Consider the following 21115-nt stretch of genomic DNA (forward strand, 5'->3'; position numbering starts at 1 on the left):
TCTCTCTCTCTCTCTCTCTCTCTCAATTTTATTTGGTGAGCTTGGTTGTGGTTGTTCATCTTGTTAGGAATATAACAACCCTTTTACTTTAGTTTTTTGACTGAAGTTTGAGATCAAGGCATATTAATCAAGTAATGCACCCTATTCTTTTAATATTTCATGTTGAATGTTTGTTTTAGGAAACTAGTACCGGGTCTATAATTTCAATTATACAGTCCAAACCGAACACCCAATCTAGAATTAAAAAACAAAATGGAAACTAAAACCTAAAATTGAATTAAAAAGAAAGTCTATTCCAAGCACAAATAATCTAATCTTAAGAAATGAAGAACTAATCTACCTTACAATTAAAAAAAGAAGAAGCAAAACTTAAAAATACTCGCCTCTCAAAGTGTGAGCCGGAGGAGGATCCTTATCTGATTTGTATACATGATCTAAGACCGTTCATCCACTCAGATGGGCCTCAAGCTGGGAACCAGACTGATTGGATTATCCTAACCGATCCAATTGGTTGGATCGCTTGATTGATCTGAGCCGTCAATTTCATCACCCAAAAATCAATCAACCATCTAATCATAATTCATAAGATCAGATAAACTTGACTGCTAAAATAAAAATGATAGTGGCGTGACTGTTGGGCCATAGGAGATCTATAAAAGTGCATTCAGATGAATGGTTCAGATCAGCCAACAGTTTTGAGGGATTGATTCGTATTTTCTCTCAATAAAGTTAATCTCCTACAGCTCAAGTCGGGTTCGGGTTGAGGTGTGAGGTTGATCCGACCTGCATCAAAACCTGATATTTAAAAAAAAAAACCCGATTCTAGCCCCTTGATCTTCAAGGCATTGTTTAGTGTTCCGCCAAGAGAAAGCGAATAGATGATCTTCACAGATCAACGGTCATGATTGCACACATATTCTCACGTGGGACCCGACATTGATTGTTAGGATTGATCCTAAGCGTGATCGTCTGTGTAGCGGGGCTCTATTTTGCATTGAGTTTGTTACCTATCTATCGTGATTTGTATGCATGATCTAGACCATTCATCCACCCAACCCATCGAAGATAGGCCTCGAGCTGGGAACCAGACTGATTGTATGATCCTAACCGTCCAATTGGTTGGATCACTTGATGATTGTCATCTTGGATCATGGCTCACTAGATGTACTCTTTCAATCACTATAAAACTGTCTCGGATAGAAAACACATAATTCTTCAGGCTATTGATATTGGTACTACGATATTTTGATAATTGAACAAACTCGAGTTGTCCTTCTTTCATTAATCGGCCACTGTGAGCATCATTTTTGGAAACTGCGATAACATTTGACAGCTGTTTAAACAATTAAAGACAAGATGCGTATGTGCAAATATCAAAATATGGTAGTGCCCACATTAGTAGCCTTCTTTAAAGGGAAATGATATTTACGCCCCTTTTATCACTGGAGACACTCATTTGCCAGTGTATTTTGCAATAAAAGCCACTGGATTTTTCTGACATAAAGTACATTAGCCCACTTTTTGCCATTGATACACTGACGCTGGGTGTCCCTAGTGATCAAAAGGGGCGTTAATATCATTTCCCTTCTTTAAAATATGGAGTTTTTGCAAAGTAAGCCTTCTACTTTGCTTTATTTGAGTCTTCTAGTTTGACAATTTGCAAAAGGCGCTGATATTTCCACCCCCCCTTAGGCTATTTTCCCCCTTGACGGCTGGCTAACATATTCCCACCATTTGACCTCTCTCTCTCTCTCTCTCTCCACACACACACACAACAGGAACAGTTGGTGGCCCCAACAGAAACCATTGGTGGAATGGTGGGCCCATCTTTGAACAACGTAGGCCCCGCTCATACCACACCATAGGATAATCCAAACAGTCCATTTGATGGGCCATAAACGTAAATAGGTTGCGTCCCAAAATATTTTTCCATAGGCGGATCCTAGCCCTCCGATCTAAATAGAAACTACATCTTATGAAACCTCTATAGATTGTAGGGTTGTGATCATCCTACGGAAATGATTTTTGGGGCACAACCTATTTACAATGTGACCCATCAAATGGACGGCTCGGATCATCCTATGGTCTGAACGGTACACTTAATTTTCAAAAATATGGGTGGGGCCTAAATTGGTCCAAACCCCACCATATGATGATCCAAACCATGGACGGCTTGGATCATCCTATGCTGTGGACGGTACGCTTCAATTTGAAAAATATCGGTGGGGCCTACGATTGGGCCTTAATGTTAGTGTACGACCAACTCCATAGGATTATGCAAACCATGGACGGCTTGGATCATCCAATGTTGTGGATGTGCCTTAATGTTACTGTACGACCACAGGATGATCCAAACCATTCATTTGATGGGCCAACCCTCTTGGGGGCACAACCCATTTACGTTATGGCCCATCAAATGGGCGGCTCAGATCATCCTATGGTCTGGACGGTACACTTCATTTTCAAAAATATGGGTGGGGCCTAAATTGGGCCTTAATGTTACTGTACGAACCACACCATAGGAGGATCCAAACCATGGACGGCTTGGATCATCCTATGTTGTGGACGGTACGCTTCAATTTTAAAAAAAAATCGGTGGGGCCTACGATTGGGCCTTAATGTTACCAACTCCATAGGATTATCCAAACCATGGACAGCTTGGATCGTCCTATGTTGTGGACGGGCCTTAATGTTACTTTACGACCAACTCCACAGAATGATCCAAACCATTCATTTGATGGGCCACAGTGTAAATAGGTTGTGCCCCAAAAATCATTTCCATAGGATGATCACAACCCTACAATCTATAGAGGTTGTATAAGATGTAGTTTCTATTTAGATCGGAGGTCTAGGATCTGCCTATGGAAATGATATTTTGGGACGCAACCTATTTACGTTTATGGCCCATCAAATGGACGGTTTGGATTATCCTACAGTGGTATGAGCAGGGCCTACGTTGTGTAAAGATGGGCCCACCATTCCACCAACGGTTGGGCCCACCAATTGTTCCTGTTGTGTGTGTGGAGAGAGAGAGAGAGAGAGAGAGAGAGAGAGAGAGAGAGAGAGAGGTCAAATGGTGGGAAAGTGACAAATGGTGGGAAAGTGACATATCCTAACGTTTAACGTTAGCCAACCGTCAAGAAGAAGAGGGGGGGGGGGGGGGGGGGGTGTTATCAGCGCCCTCTGCAAATACAGTCATCACTTTTGAGTGTGTTGAGGGTAAAATCGGCATCTCCTCTAAGATTTTGACATGTGGCAAAGGCACGTCAAGTGGTCCATATCTCCTTGTCCACTGCCTCCTTAGAGAACCGTACTCCACCACTGTACGCCACCTCCTTAGCACTCGCCACCACCAAAGAAGGTAAAGAACCTTCTCTCCACACATGCGGCAACTGAGATCATGCCTTACTCCCATCCTTGCAAGGACGACACTATAAGGTGTAACGCCATCATTATCCCTTCACCAATGAGGCCATGACACATCGCACCCACACCGAACCACGGTGTAAGAGCTTCCCTCCCTATAAAATCCCCCACATTTGAAGTTATCAGGATCCCTTCTTCCCTCTCCTACTTCATCTTCAACATTTGAAATCCTGAGATAAGCTCACTCTTTCCTGTTCCTCTTATCACTTGACTTTACTAGTGGTATCGATTTCTGACTTGAGCGTCGGAGTCGCTTCCCAGAGCCATAGCTCAGAGACCTCTAACGCTTTCTCTATGAGAGCAGGACAATACAGATTGGAGCTCTACCAACCCTTAGATCAAGGGGCTAGATTTCGGCATCACCAGATTGGTGCCATCCATGAGACTCATTCCTAAGTCTAAGCAAAGATGGCCAATAAAACCACCAACCCTCAGCTAAGTGATAGAGTTACGAGGAGTAGAGCTAATCGAAGCTCCGCTTCAAACCACATTCCCCCGCCAGGAGAGACTCAACCCCCTAATGTAAATGAATCTCTCGTGTCCAAAATCCTCTGGCCTTAAAATTTCACCTTTGAAATGTGTGTATGCTCTTGACCCCTATATTATATCAGATTCCCATCATTATTTATTATTCAGGTGCTTACTTCTAAGTAGGGCTGCAACTCGAGCCGGGTTTTACCCGACCCGCATTGACCCGACCCGAAAATAGCCTGGGTTGGGTTCAGGTTTCATGGGTTTCGAGTCGAGCCGGGTTGAGCATTCAAAAGCCCACATGAATCTCGGGTCGAGCCGGGTTTGAAAGGGCCCGACCCGACCCGAGTTACATAAGTTATAGTATGTACATTTTTTTCTATTGTTAGTTAAAAGTTAAAAGTGAAAACCCACGCACCCACTATTATTGTATGTGAGTGTAATTTCTGCTTCTATTAGTTGAGTTGATTCAAGTGTTTGATTCAGCATTGTTTGATTGTAATTACAACATTGTTTGATTATAGCATTGTTTGATTCAAGTGTAATGTGAGTGTAATTTCTGCTTCTATGAGTTGAGTTGCCTTGCCAAACAAGAATTTTCCTTAAAAAATTACGTCAACGTGAAAAAACCAGACCCGAGATATTTCTCACGTATAGTTGGGTTCTCCAAAACCCGACCCGCCCGACCCCGAGTTGCAGCCCTACTTCTAAGTATCCGAGAGCCACTACAAAAGTACAAAGTATAGACTTTAACTCTCCATGTACATGACACATAAGTTTATTTGAAGTGTGATATTTGATCACATTCAATATCATTTGAAGCTGAATGTTATATGATGAGTAGCTGCCCGTAACTATGTTGTAGTGTTTTACCCTTGAATTCTATTCATGCTGAAATTATTGATGACAATCCTCTCAAATTGGATTGAAACCAGTAATCTCTCAGCGCAACCAAACCCTTCCCAAGAAGAAACACACTTTTCAAGATGTAAACAGATTGGATTTGAGAGTAGAATGCTACAGAGATCGCCTAGAGACAATTGTCTACTTGATAATTGGCCATTGAAGATCGACCCTAGGCCTTATCAAACAGTAGGCCCGGATCAACCAAAAAAAGTAGGCCCAACAGGTCCCTTGCACCTAACGATACTAGAAATTACCAGGCAAGAAATCTCAATCTGCCACGTATCAACATCCCATAGGCTAACAGTATGCCACGTGGCCGCTAAACTTCTTCCATATGCTTCCCAACATATCGTTTCTCTTCCCATCCACAAAAAAAACATACTGTCCAAAGCAAAAAAACCTATCTTCTCTTTGTTGCTACATGGCATTCTTCCAACGGCTCTTATCCTACACCCATCTCTTAAAATGCGCCTCCTAAGGTCATCATGCCTTTCTTCATCTCCTCACCCTCTCCTCACTGCCCCTCTCAGACCCACCTCCTTTTCTTCTTCCCTTTCCAATTTCAGACCCAAACATTGCTTTATCTTCAAACTCTATTCCTCTCTCAAAGAAACCAACAAAAAGTCCCTTCACAAGGCCTCCTCTAACATCCCCAAAAATCTAAGTATCAACAATCCAAAGAATCCTAAGGAAAACAATAAAGATGGTGATGATGAAAAGCTTTTGGATGAGGATGAAAACCCCAATGATCAAATTTCTGAAGATGGGGAGAGTGGTTTGGAAGGGCAAACTGCAATTAAAGGCACAATTTTCGCCGGTCTTTTGCTTGTTGGCGTGGTTGGGGGATTTGCGTCTGTTGGGTACTTTTACAAGGATCAAATTAATGCTTTCTTGACCCAGTTTTCTGGTTTCATTGAAGGTAATTTTGTCATATTAATTTGGAATTGTTTCATATTTTTGGTGGTTTTACTTTAATTCTGTTGAAAATTGATCCTGAATAAAATATTGGCAAATAGTTTTTTTTTTTTTTTTTTGGATTGCTTTTGGAATGTCTTAATTCATGAATTGGCAATTGGGTTTTGATTTGCAATGTGTTTGGATTGGGTGGTTGGATTTGGTTTTGAAGGATAAGTGTTATCTTATTTGTACAAATTCGGATACTGAATGTTTGATAAAATGTCACAGACAAAGTCTTCCAATTTCATTGAAGATAATGTGAAGATCTACCATTGAGAATTTAGAGAGTTTTGGGGGCTTAGAGTTTTTCCCTAGATCTTGTTTTGGTAAAGTGTCCCCAATTGTTCAATGGAATCAACCCCATAACCTCCAATGGTTTTCTATCATAAAACAAAGCTATTGGTGGTAATTTGGTAATGATAGTTGTTAATCTCTTAAGTCTCTAGCTCTATACTTTGAATTATTTTATTGGTAACTTTTGGATACTTTATTTTGTTAGTGCACTAACAGTTGGATGATGATATTTGGTTGGAAATGCAGCATATATGTTTTTAAAATTATTAGTAAATTTTTGGTAACTTTCATAATTTTTATTCATTTTAATTAAAAATAGTAAATTTTTTATAATTTTCATAAGGGATTTGCTAGCGTCCATCGCAGAAGGCAATTCACGGATGGGCTGTTGCATGTCAGAGTAGCCACCTCATTAATGAGGACAAAATCTGCTGAAAAGTGAGCCTGTGTGGCTGCTATGACATGCAACAGTACATCTGGGAAATGCCTTCTGAGATGGACGCTAGCAAATCCCATTTCATAATTTTTATTCATTTTTAATTAAAAATTCAGGATATTCTTGAGGCTTAGACCTGACCCGTTACCTTTTACGTCTCATGCTTCCAGAGAAAAAATGGTGTACCTTATGCCGCATTTAAAAACGCTGATTCTGAGTTGGTTAGGTGGTTGTGTTTGTTTAGAAAGAATAAGGTTTGTTGATTAGTAGATTTTTTTTTAATGATGCTGATCTTTCTCCTTATCGGGTTTTGTATGGATTGTATGTCGACCATCTCGATCCTGGGGTTTAATATTTTTGCCTTTCCTTAAAAAAAAAGGTTCCTACTCAGTTTTGCAATTTCATCAAAGATAACTTGTACGTGGTTTGCATTCATGAATCCGGGGGTTATTTCCATAATTGTTTGTGACTTTGTGGTCCAAGACGATAAAAGTATCACGGTTTAAAGATAGTATGGGAGTTTGTATCTAGAAAGTATCTAAAAGAAGATGAGTTGGAATTTGGTATTCATCTGGAAGACGCAGAGAAAGTCAGGTTGGATGGACTGTTGTGATTTTTTGTAGAAGAGTTCCTTACTACTTATCTGGGTCTTCCTCTTGGAGTTGACCGTCCCCAAGAAGGCTTGGGACCCGATAGTGTAAAGGGTGGACAAAAGACTATCAACTTGGACGTGCAATTTGGTATCGCTTGGGGGAATAATTACTTCAATAAAAGGAGTAGTAGCCAACATTCCCATTTTCACCTCTCCCTGTTTAGATGCATGATCAATGTAATTAGCAGAATTTAGTAGATTCAAAGGAACTTGTGGGGTGGCGCAAATGACAAGAAGAAGATGCATTTAGTTAGTTGGAAAGAAGTCTGCAAACCTATCGAAACTGGTGGGATTGGGATTCACAGATTGAGGTGTGTCAATAAAATGTTGCTAGAAAAGTCGCTGTGGCGGTTTGGCAAGGAACGATCTCATCTTTGGACTGAGGTAATTATCACTAAGTATGGCTCAAGCTGAGGCCACTGGATTTAGATTTCTGACAATAAATATAGATTCAATGCATTAACAATTTGGAGAGATATCTTGAGGTAGAGATACAAGTTCCAAGAAGTTATGGACCTTTAAATTTTTGGCATGAAAAATGGTGTTCTGACGAGGCTCTGGACCTTTTCCTGGGCTATTTTAGGAGACCTTGAAAACTGAAGTATTTGAGCAGGAATGTTTAGTGAGGGAAGGCAACATCGTTTATTGGAAAATCAAATTTAGGCCGGACTTTTTGACTGAGAAATGGGCAGGGTTGCTACTCTAACTCACCTCCTGGAGTCTCGCTACATTGGGAAGGTTGGAGGAGACGAAAGGATTTGGATCTTGAACTCCTCTGGATTCTTCTCTGTGAAGTTGTTCCATCTCAATCTTGCTTCTTGTCCCTCTCCATCGCATATATCTAGAGTTCAAATTTAGGGAAGGGGGCATGATTTAGGTGAAACTTTACTGAGAAATGGGCAGGGTTGCTACTCTAACTCACCTCCTGGAGTCTCACTACATTGGGAAGGTTGGCGGAGACGAAAGGATTTGGATCTTGAACTCCTCTGGATTCTTCTCTGTGAAGTCATTCTATCTCAATCTTGCTTCTTGCCCCTCTCCATCGCATCTATCTAGAGTTCAGAGTGTCCCAACCCCACCTAGAGTCTGCCCGTTCTGGTGGACCCCTTTCCAGAGTAAGATTCAGAATATTGATAACCTTCGTCAATGCCACATGCTAATCATTGACCGATGTGCCCTTTGTGTGGGTGCTGGAGAATCAATGGACTATATGCTTCATTGTAGGTACTCAAGATTTGCTTAGACCAACATTCTAGACTGATTATTTGCGCCTTGGCCCAGGAAGGGTGTGATCTTATGGAAGCTCATTTTGTTGGCCACAATCTGGATTCTTTGGAAAGAAAGGAATGCCCACACCTTCAAGAACGTAGTAAAAAGTGGTGTCTCGTCATATTCAAGGATCATAACACTAGTCATATCTTGGGCTAGAGTCCTTCCTAGTTTCAACATGTACCCGGCTACAGACATCAGCCATTGTTGGAGGGAAATTTGCATGAGTGAGGACCCAGAGGAGATCTTGGCTCCAAGATGACCCCCCATCCCTCGCTCTAGCTTGGGCAATCCAGGTCCGACAAGCATTGGAGGTCTTCTTAGAGACCAGACCGGCTTGACCAAATGAACCTTTTATAGGCCTATTGGAATCAACGATTCTTTTGAGGCAGAAGTGAGGACAATTCTGCAGGGCATTAGATTGATGGAAAGCATAGACCTTGTCATTGATGAGATCATGGACCGGGTGAAGGGTCACTTGGATAGATTCGTCCATGTTCGGAGGTCGGCAAATGGAGAGGTGGTCTGTCTAGCTTGTGGTGGAGTTAATATACTGGTGTTGGAGTTTTTTTTTTTTTTTTAATTACCTTCGCCTTTGATTTGGATGTACTTCTAGTGTTGTGCTCTTTCTCTTGTACTCGGTGTTCATGACTTTCTCGGTCATGACTCCGTCTTTCTTATTAATAAGTTTCCATCATTTCAAAAAAAAAGAAAAAGAAGAAGAAGAAGAAGAAGAAGATGGGTCGGATTGCACTTGTTCCTTTCTCCTGCAGTCATAGGCCATTCGCATTTCTCCTTTTGAAAGTGGCATGAGGTTTGCGCTTGAGATCCTAGTGGTTTTTTTTCCAATCAAAGCCTTCTCATTGGTTAATGAGTTAAAACTAGTCTCCATGTCATCCATAGTGAGGGTCGGCTGCTCCTCCAAGGGTTGAAGCATTTTGTCAGACTGCAGTGGAGGAAAATATATATGTATATATGACATTGTAAGACCACAATTTCCCCCCTATCTTTGTTATATAGTCTAATCCATAATGATCTCATCTATCTTGGAAGGGAGTTCTATATTAAATAATGTTTATCTTTTTACCTTTTCTACTAAAATCACCGTCACAAATTGGGTTTTTGTTTCCTTTTTTTGGCCTTTCTAGAAATTGGATGTATCTTTCAACAGACAAAGGAATATTTTTCTTATATATGGCACCCTATTTTCATATCCTTTCTGTAGATGCCCTATGTTCAGCTATAATGCAATTTGTGTGATCCATTTTTAAGATTTCATGCTAAATGAATTCCTTTCTGCAAACAGGTTATGGTCCATCTGGATATGCTTTATTTGTAGCTGTTTATGCTGGATTGGAAGTAAGATCTATATCTCAACTTTCTCTTATAATTTAGTCTTTCTCTAGCAGCTACATTTCGATTTTTTCTCACGGTTGTTATTATCTTCTGTATTGTTAAAACATGCAAATACTTTCTCTTCATACCTCAGAGACTAAGAACAGACGAAAATATACACATTTCATTCTCTTGTATATCATCTCAGATCTGCTAAGTTTGAAACTTATTTTATATCATGAAGACTCTGAGCATTAGGAAAATTTTATTCTTTTCCTTTTTTTTTGGTGATGAAAGAGCTTACTCTAGGGTCTTCAGTTTCCTTTCATCATGTTTGGCGATCGGCCCATAGTGAAGTTCATAGGTTCGCCAGAGATGGCATGGCTAGGGCAAGCTTGGAGATTTTTTATTTCCTCCCCCCTTGAGGATAAACATTGTGTTCTCTTTTCTCCTTCTGTTTCTATCTCTGTATTGACCACCTGGGTCGTAGGGTTTCCCCCATTTTTCTACTAATCCAATTCTTTACGATTAAAAAAGAGAGTTTGCTATAGGGATGCTGATTTCAAATTCTAGGTTGAATTGTTGTGAAATATTGTCCGTTGCTTTCCCTAACCTTGAATTTTTCTTGTCATGTTAGATTCTTGCGATTCCAGCTATCCCATTAACCATGTCGGCCGGACTTCTTTTTGGCAGTTTTACTGGTACTATCATTGTTTCAATCAGTGGAACAGTAAGTCAGCTTCTTGTAATAAAATCTAGATTTTGCAATGTGGTGAATTTACCAATATAGATTTTCATATTGGTAAATACCTTTTCACAGGTGGCAGCAACGGTGGCCTTTCTTATTGCCAGATATTTTGCTCGTGAACGTATTCTTAAATTGGTCAAAGGAAACAAGAAATTTCTAGCCATTGATAAAGCGATTGGAGAGAATGGTTTCAGAGTTGTTACCCTCCTGCGTTTGAGCCCATTACTTCCATTCTCTCTTGGAAACTATCTTTATGGTTTGACGTCAGTGAAGTTCGTACCATATGTGTTGGGCAGGTGAGTTGCTCTTCTATTAGTTTCACATCCTGTGTTACTGTGCTGAAGCATTTAATGAATGTGTTCATGTTCTGCAATCTACTATCAGAGTATCAGTTCATGCTTGTTCTTTTTTATGACTGGATATGGAGGCAATTTTTTGTTCTGTTCATGTTGCTTGCATTGGCATTCTGTTTCAATTGTGCTATTTGTGTGAAGAATCAATTGTTTTTTAGCCTTCCTTTGAGTGGTAGTGGAATGTAACTGCTGTTGACAATGTTATGGTTTTGTTAGATCTTTGCATTTGACCTTCAAAGACTTTTAATATCACTCATTAAAATAACAAAATAGATGTAGAAGCCCTTGATAATAATATATTCAAGATCAATGAGAGTTGTTTGAAGTAATTCAGTATGTAGTGATGCAATAATCTAGTGTAATAATGACTTTAGGTGTCTGTTCACTATTGCACATTGTATAGAGGGCGGTCATTTGCATCAGCTGACTCAATGCATATCTAGTGTTTTTCTTTCTGAATAGTCACACCAGATATACATTGAGTCAGCTGACTCGATGTATATCTGGTGTTGGGACTGATTTTGAAGGTTGCGAAGTTGTTCTTGTTTTGTACTCTCTATTTTGAAATATAGTCAATATGTGATTCTCTATGTTAGCATAGAAGAGCAAGTAATTTTGTAAAGAATATTTGATCAGTTTAGAATATAGTGGATTGTTTAGTAATTAGTATATTGTGGATACCCAGCTGAGCTAGCATAGCAAGTAGCTACACAGCAAGATTTTCAACATAAAATAAATAAATAAATTGGTGAATGCAATATCCTACCGATTGTTGAGTAGCCAATAATGCTGGGATTGGATGATTTTCCAGACGGCTGAAATATAGGCAATTGGTTGCAAATATTTTACTTCTAATATAAATTTTATGATGGCTTTTTGGATGCAGTTGGTTGGGGATGCTTCCGGGAACATGGGCTTATGTCAGTGCTGGTGCATTTGGGCGAGCCATCTTAGTAAGCTTGTTTCTGTATTATCCTTTATTTTTGTAATTCTGCTTTGCTTCTAAAACACTGATTATTAACCTTGATGGTCCCTCATCTTTTCTTGAGCTTTTCCTGTATATGCATCTCACACAAACTCCTATATTGGTATCAAATATAGGAGCTTTTGAAAGACACATGCTGCCATCCATTCTGTTTCATGCAACATCACAAAAAAAAAAGTTTCATATAATCGAGTACCATAGAAATGGGTTTTGGGTCAAGTGCTGGTTTCTGATTTTATTCTTATAAACACGGTGGCTTTCCAATAGTGTATTTCTTCTCAGTGCGTTTTGTCTGGTGCTTGGGTAACTCTGGAAAGAGGTAGATTTTAGGAGAAAGGAGGGAGGTTGGAGAAAGTATGGAAGAACAAAGGAAATGATGGCCGGGGGATTTAAATGGGTTTAAATGGCACAAGGATGTTAGGGATTTGTTTGTTTTTCTTTATCCACTTGCCTAATTGTATATTTTTAACTAGAATAATTTCTTATAATACCTTGTTAGCAGCTAAATATTGTATTACACCTAATTACCTATCTTAAGAAATTACCTCTTATTAGTGGATACTTAAACTGTTCAAATCCAATTACCTAACAGGTAGGTAATGATGGAGTTGTTAGTAATATATGATTATGAACCAATGCAAAGCATGCATCAATGAGGTGCCAATACTGCACTGAGAAGCATACTGACTAAAAGGCGCTTAAAATTTCCTTTACCTCAACATACTAATACTAGTACTGGTGCCAAGTGATATGTACCAAGTCCTTGAAAAACTAAATATAACTAAGTAATAGGTAAGGGAATGATATCCATGCTCCTTGTTCTTGTAATGGTGCTCCTCTCTCTTCTGAACTGTCTTTGGCACATGATTTTATCAATATCTGGTTTCTTTAGATGAAAGGACATACTGGTCGATCATATCTTGGATTTTGGTTTTCTTTTCCAGCAAGAAGAATCGGATATGGGTTTGCCGGGTGGGAATGATCAGTTATTGACTCTTGGACTAGGCCTCTTGGCTACTGCCCTTGCTGCAACTTATGTAACACGGCTTGCAAAGGTAAACCTTCTACACTGAAATGCATTTCTAGAAATTTGAAGAGTAGCTAACCATCAATAATTTATCGCACACACTGTTTTGCTGTTATGCCCACTATTTCCTCTTGAGTCCTCTTAGAACCTACCGATGTCTGATTTCTGTCCTCTGTAATCGAATTGCCTGTAATCAAATTGCCTTGGTCAAGAATGAAAAGTAGCCACTCAGATACCTCCAAATCAATCACGATTTAAAATGATTTGTGATGATAATCCCAAGCCATGGTACTTTTTTCTGGTCCTTTGGCCTAGTGATGTTCATTAAGTATGAGAGATAGGATATCAAACTCTGTTTCTGTGTCACTGTTAAAGAACTCTCCGAGTCAATCATTGACTTGCCCGAGGTGATTCAATTTTGCCTTGGCCGCGTTCTTATCCGGGTTTGAGTTTTTCTGTACCAAGTCAGTCAAAACTCGGACTCACCCGAGTTAATGAAAAATTGACAGCATTAATCACTGACTCGCACAACTCGACTCCCTTTTACGCAGCCAAGTTCTCATTCGAGTCTGTTTTCAAATGTGCTGTGCCCGGTCGTCCACCATGATTTGTTTCTCCAATTTGTAGGAAAATTCATGGCTGGGACTATTTTTTACACACCTTGTATGCCTGTTGGTTTACTGCTTTACTCAAAATTTCACTGCCATTTGTGGTGCAGGATGCTGTTAAAGATATTGAGTAGATACTACATATCCCTTTCCGCAGTTTATGTCACATGGCTTGCAAAGGTGATCTTCCTACACTGAATGTCATTTCTAAAAACTCAAGAGTTCAAACCATCAATAATTTATTGCAGACACTGTTTTCTTGTTATTCCCGTTCTTTCCTTCTTAGGGTTCCACCAATGTCTGAATTCTGTCTAAGGAAGGAAAAAGTAGCCACCCATTTTCACCTGCTAATTCAAATACCTCAAAATCAACCATGATACTTAGAATAACTTGTGATGATAATTCCAAGCCATGATAGTATGATACTTTGTTATGGTCCTCGTTGGTGTTCATTGAAGTATGTCAGATACGAAATCAAACTCTATGTTGCTGTGTCACTGTTTAATGACTCCACTAGTCAATCACTGAATAGCCTGGGCGAGTCAATTTTTCATTAAGCCGGTGAGTTTGAGGAATTTTGACTGACTTGTCTGAGCTCTCATCCAGTCGAGTTTTGCTACACCAAGTCAGTCAAAACTCCTCAAACTCACCCGTGTTAATGAAAAAGTGACTGCACAGTCACTGACTCTCCCAAGTCCACTCCCCAAACCCAACCAAGTTCCCATCTGAGTCCAAGTTCTCAAATGTGCTCTGCGCGGTCATGCACCATGATTTGCTACTCCAATATACAGGAAAATTCATAGATTGGACTTTTTTTCTTTTCCTTTTTTATGCATCTTGAACCATGGGGTTGATGGTTGATTGTTTGCTGCTTTACTCAAATTTCACTGCTATTTTTGGTGCAGGATGCTGTTAAAGATAATGAGTAGACACCCATATGAAGCTTTGCTTGGAACTTCAATTGCAGAGGGAGCCTGATGTTATTAAATGTAAATTTGACAGGTAAATCTAAATGTCACGTGCCATTAAAAATAAAATAAAAAATCTAAATGTCGTGTAAATTGATCAACATCATTTAACTGTACCTATTAGAAATTTGGTAGATTTTTTGGCCCTCAGTATGGTCCATGACATTTCGACGGATCGAAATCCTGACAAAATTCAACTCCACTCACAGAAGAGAGAACAACGAGATTTCTTTAAGATATTTTTTAAAAAAATGAAGAAAATAAAAAAGATGTGATGAAGAATTTTACTGGATGCAGACAATGATTTCATATTTCAATAATTTTACAAGAGTTTGGCCGAAATTTTGTTTAGGTTTTGCAGATGACTGAAATTGAAATTTAATACCTTGGCTGAGACTTGTTGATGTTGATGGTTAACTCATCGATGTTTAACTCAAAGTTTTCAAAGAATTATTCAAACAGACAGTACAACTATACACGGAGGCATTCTTGTTGATATAAGCGGGGGCTAGTGTTTGATTTGGAATATGTTATGGTCTTGAGTCAGGGCCCGCCTAGGTATGGGGCTGGGTGGGACCCAGCTTGGTATAGGACTGGTTTAAAGGGCCTTGCATAACGTGTTCCATCAGCTCTGGAGCTTTTGGCGTATGGGGCTGGGTGAGACCCAGCTTGGTATAGGACTGGTTTAAAGGGCGCCTTGCATAACGTGGTCCATCAGCTCTGGAGCTTTTGGCGTATGGGGCTGGGTGAGACCCAGCTTGGTATAGGACTGGTTTAAAGGGCGCCTTGCATAACGTGGTCCATCAGCTCTGGAGCTTTTGGCGTATTGGAAGGTTCCTAACATTTGGTATCAGAGCAGCCACCACGTCCAGTGTTCGAGTCATGGAAGGGGCGACCTGTGGAGAGGGGAGGGCTACCTGGTAAAAAGCAAGAGTGAAAGCCGCCAAAGTGAAATTACTACATAGTGGGCCACCGCGGAAGGGGCGACATGTGGAAAGGGCTACCTGAAAAAAAAGGGCCGGGTGAAAGTCATCACAGAGTGTGCTGCCAAGGACGGCAGATTTTACCTATTAAAAAAAAAGTACGGCAGATTTGGAAGCGTGGTGGTATGTTACGGTCTTGAGTGGGACCCGCCAAGAGCGGAGGCAAATATAGCATGAGGGGGGCCATGTGCCCCCCCCCCCCCCCCAATGACTAGCAAAATCTCTTTTATGGTATATGGCATGCACATGCATGCTTGGATAGTTTAATGACCATGGCCCCTCTAATGACCAATGCAAGCCAGTGTAAATTAGTTCCCCCCCCCCCCCCCAGTGTAAATTCCCGGCTCTGCCGCTGGGCCTGCCTAGGTATGGGACTGCGTGGGACCCAGCCTGGTATTTGACTAGTTTAATGGGCCTTGCCTATTGCATTTCATCTGGGGCTTTTGGTGTATTGGTAAGGGACCTAACATAATGCCCCACCTTTGACCTTCAACAGGATAACTGTCCTGGTAGCATTGCCCGTGGTTTTTTTTTTTTTTTTTTCTTGGGTCTCCGTTGGATACATATGCAAACACAAATCAGAGTGTATCCGGAACAAAAACTAACTTCCATGAGTTCAATCATGAAAACGTGTCCTCTTTTGTAATAACGTCCAACAATTTGTTACTCAGCAATAAGAATTAATCTGCAACCACAAACCCTCTTAACGCCTTAATCCATTGTCTCTCATCAGTTTGGTCAGGTTTTTTGATCTCTTAAAACCTCTGTTTTCTATTTTTTGGGATAAAAAAAAAACATCTGAGATTTTTGTGATTTTGATACTATTTATTTTTATCCTCCTTAAGGAATTTAGATTGTACTCATTCCAATTATAAGACTATCCCTACCCTTATCAGGATTTTGTGTAATTTGGGCGCCTGATGGTAGCATTTTTGTTGGTCTTTCTCCGGAATTGAACCCTAATTCTCCGTCACCTGGGAATTTTCAGTCACTATTATTGTATGCATTACATGTGACTGATTTAGATTCAAGTTATGAACATCCATTTGTATCACTTATGAACATTGGATGCATGGCCAAATTAGTATAAAGAAATTTATCCAAAACCTGTTATGGAAGAAGGCTCGGATGAAGGGACTCACCTCCTCGATTTATACTCTTCACAGTTTCTCTGTAACGTCAATCGTGATTCGTGATTGATCTAGATGCATTCATACGGTAGACTTTTAGATGGTTGATTACACAAAAATTATTCTCAGCCCATGACCAATATGAGCCCAAAGCTTCCTTCGTAACTCCCGGAACTTCTTCGTAGTGGCTCCGTTCCATGCCTCATTTCATAGAGAACCTCAAAGTGGCTCTATTTCATTATATCCCATCCATATCATCGGGTGATCTGAACCATCGGATCAAGATCAACAAAAGAAATAGAACAAAATATAAACATGCAACAATCACGATTCTGTCTAATAAAACAGAATAAAATACGATAAAGATTTTTTTTTATAATATTTTTCTAGCTAATTTTGTTCTACAATTCAATTTTAGGGGTGTCAATGGACAGGGCTGATGGATCCAATGAATTCGAACATTAATGGATAGGATTTGATCACAACAACTGGATCTAGACGGATAGTGACCAAGACTTATAGGTGAATCTGATAGAGTGGATCATCTTCTTTTAAATAGGGGTGCAACTTGGGTCAGGTCGGGTTGAGATTTTTTGCTAAAAAAATGAACTGGAATCAACCTGAACCCGACCCAATTTTATGGTAAAAACTCAAACCGAACTCCCCAGTTGCACCCCTACTTTTAAGGGCCCTTAAAATAGATCTAAAGCCTCTATTTTTAAGTGCCTTTTGTAACCATTGACAAAGTCATCCTTCTAATTTTAGCTTGTTAATTCTCCTTTACAAGTATTGCTTTAGTTTGAATGTAATCGCTACTATATTAGATTTCTAAGAACAATTGATTGCTGAAATGAACTATTTCTTGCAGAAAACTACAACACAAATAGGCCCTTAAAAATATATAAGGAACCCATATGTCATCTGTCCATCTAAAACTAGACAATGTACATTCAAATCACTATTGTCAAAATGTATACATTCTCCTAAAACATTGTATGTGTTTGAAACCTTCAACCAGATCTAACGACAATCCAGTTATCCGACTGCGCAAAATCGATCTCTCTCCGATGAATCATCGTTCGACAGTCTCCGTCGCTACACCTTGTCAAGAATGGAATTTGGGTCGGAAATTCCTCCCTAGTTTCCGATTCTGATTCTGATCCATATGAATCCCAATCTCGGACGTCCAAGATGCTTGTCGGCGAGAGAGAATCCTCCTTGCCCAAACACTTTCCTGATGAATTCCCCGAAACAAATGGATGGTTAAGCAATTCCCCACTACTCCACCTCAATTTTGGGTCTCTTTGCAAGCATTTCCTCAAGAAATCCAATCCTTCCTCGGAGAAATTACTTGGAAGTCTCGGGGTTTCATCGGTACAAGCGATCTTATAAACTGCAGCCATTGGATTGGAGATCACATCGCTCCACGGAGGCCGTCCATCAGCCATCTCAATAATTGTACATCCCAAAGACCAAATATCCGAAGCAAAATCTTGCCCTTCGTTTTTTAGAACTTCGGGCGCCATCCAAAGGGGCGTACCTGCCAAAGATTGACCGGAATTCGTCAAAATCGACTCATTTTTCGAAGAATTCAATCTCCGGGCACACCCAAAATCGGCCAATTTGATGTTTCCAGACGAACCCAAGAGCACATTCTTGCATTTAAGATCGCAATGGACGATCCCACGACCATGGAGGTAATTAAGACCATGGAGGATCTCCTTGGTGTATGAACGGATAACAGACTCGTCTAGAGCACCCCCGAATTTCTTCAAAATGTCGGAAAGGCTCCCGCCTGCCATGTATTCCATGAAGAGGTCGAATTTCCTTTCACCATTTGCTTCCTCGGAGAAATCGTGCCCTAGGCCTCGAACAATGTAGGGTGAAGTGAGATTCTCAAGAATATTAGCCTCATTTTCTAGAGACTTAAATCCGGCCTCACAGGGAGAGGATTTCACTACGAAGAGCTCGCCATTGGATTTGTTCATGGCCAAGTTGACAACCCCAAAAGATCCACACCCAACTGCATTCCCCTTCACCCATTGCTTATGTTGAATAGAATTTGAATTCTTTGTCCCCATTTTTTTCTCTCAAAAATAGATTTAACAATGGCGGAAAAATAGGTAGTTGGTATTGAAATTGGGTAGAAAATCGCAAATTCAAATGTATACAAATTAAGATAATTTAAATTGAAATGAATTGATTGTCTATATTGGTTTAATATTTGTAACACCCAGAAACCAAAACGCAAAGATTTTGGAAGTAAAAGGATAACTTGCGCAAAGGAAGAAAAATAAATCTTTTTCTTTTTTTGATTACCTGTAAGGGTTCGGCGTCCCAATAGAGCAATTTACACCTGAATAATTGCGGGAATTCTTTGTAAATGGTGCGAAAATTTGCATTAGAGCGGTTTTCCTTTCGCTCGGAAAACCGCCTAATGACGAAGAACCCTAAAAGAAGGTTTTGATCTTCCTTTCTCTCTCTCTAGTTTTTTGTTGGGTTGGAGAAGGAGAAAAGGAAATGAGACTGTTTTTTTTTTTATAAGAAGGGAGGAGGAGGAAACCGTTGGAGATCCTGATTTTGTGTGGGAATTTTGTTCTTCGATTGGATAAACATAGCAGGCTAAATGGGTGTTTGACACGTGGCTCTTTCCTTTGCAAGCCGTTGTGGTTTGTAAAATATGGTTAGAACTGTAATTATATTGTTCATGAGGGTGTATCTGTCATTCTGAAGATTAGGATTGTATTTTGCAAGCCGTTGGTATTTTTATTTGGGAAGTGATATATTCGCGCTCCTTTTAGGTGGGCCCATCATTGATTGATCCTGGCCATTGATTTTGTGGGCCTTACATTTAATCGTCAATCTCTTTAAACATTACTTACTATTTTATTTTACTTTTTGTTATTTATGTCCCTGAATTTAAATTACATATCCCGAAAGCCACATTGATTAGGAAATCCCAACCGTTGGATTGAACACTTTACGTGGATTCATGCCCATTTTTTTTGTCATGAACCTTCCATTTGGATGATCTAAACCATTCATTTGTTGTTACTTGACGTAGTTAGGCCGTGTTCCAAAAAAATTTCTCCATAGGATGACCCTAACCCCCCAAATTGTGGATTGGAGGGTTAGTATCATCCTATGAAGAAGATTTTTGGGACACTGCCTATTTAGATTAAGGGCCAAGAAATGAAGGGCCAAGAAATGAAGGGCTTTGATAGTTAGAATTTGGATACAACAATGGTACTGTAATTTCTCCCACTATATTAAAAGATCGACGGTCTCGATTAAGCATACATAGCCCAATACGGGACACAAAGGAAAATTGATCCAATGATTATGGTTAATTTAGAGGGATATTATCGTAAATCGAAGGACCGTCTAAGTAAAAATTGAAAAGGGTTGGTTCAGTAATTTTGAATAGGGAAGGGAGGTGTTGAGTCAGTAAGGGAAGGAATGGAAGTTACAAGAGTAGGATGGGAGTAAGAGAGCAAAGAGAAGATACATAAAGCAGCTGAAGGGTGAGAAATTTTATTGATGGAAAGTTACAACAGGGAACAAAGAAGCAGAAAATGTCTGTTTTGGGGTTTTAAGGATGAGAAATTAGAACAAATTGTGTGGGTGTATTTGTGCCATATAGATTTGTCCGTCTTCTGTATGTAAATATATAACCAGAAAAAAAAAAGTATCTCTCTCTCTCTCTCTCTCTCTCTCTCATGATTTTCATTTTTCGGCAACCGAATTTTTATCCACTAAATATTAGTTGTCCGAGTGTTGAGAGTGTGGGAGAAGAAGAGAATTGAGAGGGCATAAGTAGGAGGTGAATAGGTGATGCAGCTGAAAAACAAAGAAAACAAAGAGTTTCTATATGGTACCTGACCGTCAAGTAGGACTGGCAACGGGGCGGGGAGGGGGCCAGATGTTGCATTCCTGTCCCGTCCCCATCCCCGACTCCCCGTCCCCGTCCCAGCCCCACACAAGAATCCTCACCTCAGAAAAACTTTTTAACGCCCATAAAAAAGAAAAACACAAGCCGTGTTTGTGCACTTATCAAAATATGATAGTGCCAATATCACTAGCATAAAAGAAATATTTACTGTTAACAAAAAAAAACACCAAAACAGTACTAAAATAAGAGGATATTGATAATGGCTTGCATATTAAAACAGGACGGGTCCATCTCCATCCCCGTCCCCGCTTCGGAGAATTTTTTAAAGTCCCCATCCCCGCTCCAACTAGGGGAATCCCCACCTCATGCAGGGCGGGGCGGATCCCTGTTTTCACAGGTGAAATTGCCAGCGCTACCATCAAGCACCATCCGAGTGGTACCTCCCTTGACATTTGATCCAACAGCAGCCCAACTTTTTATGAGGCTATTGTTGGATCAAATATCAAGGATGGTACTTCCACCGTACAAGGGCCTTATTGTCATAAGGCCTTGCACCATATAATTTCTCCTATTCTGAGTATAGTTCTTCTTCTCTCTCTCTACCACTTGATAAACTAATATTCAGTGTTTATCATATTGGAGTTTCAATGAGATAAAAAAACGAAAAAAAAAGGA

The 21115-nt window shown here is 40.0% G+C and overlaps 1 protein-coding gene and 1 pseudogene across 2 annotated transcripts; one reads left to right on the forward strand and one right to left on the reverse strand.

Moving 5' to 3' along the window:
• Window positions 1-5160: 5160 nt before the first annotated feature.
• LOC143864806 (SNARE associated Golgi protein family) lies at window positions 5161-14600 on the forward strand. 2 transcript variants are annotated; one of them, XM_077375642.1, is made up of 8 exons: window positions 5161-5722; window positions 9718-9770; window positions 10384-10476; window positions 10567-10790; window positions 11734-11800; window positions 12777-12887; window positions 13578-13647; window positions 14373-14600. In XM_077375642.1, exons 1-7 carry the CDS (start codon window positions 5269-5271, stop codon window positions 13599-13601), a joined length of 1026 nt encoding a protein of 341 aa, XP_077231757.1. In that variant the 5' UTR covers window positions 5161-5268; the 3' UTR covers window positions 13602-13647; window positions 14373-14600. The 2 variants fall into 2 exon arrangements, with proteins under 2 accessions (XP_077231757.1, XP_077231758.1); XM_077375643.1 differs by lacking the exon at window positions 13578-13647.
• Window positions 14601-17390: 2790 nt separating this feature from the next.
• On the reverse strand, window positions 17391-19118 carry LOC143864768 (mitogen-activated protein kinase kinase kinase 17 pseudogene; annotated as a pseudogene).
• Between the last annotated feature and the right edge of the window lie 1997 nt (window positions 19119-21115).

Source organism: Tasmannia lanceolata, unplaced genomic scaffold (assembly GCF_043159265.1).
Source record: "Tasmannia lanceolata isolate RefF3 unplaced genomic scaffold, GAP_Taslan_0.1 ptg000054l, whole genome shotgun sequence".
NCBI classification, from domain to species: Eukaryota; Viridiplantae; Streptophyta; class Magnoliopsida; order Canellales; family Winteraceae; genus Tasmannia; species Tasmannia lanceolata.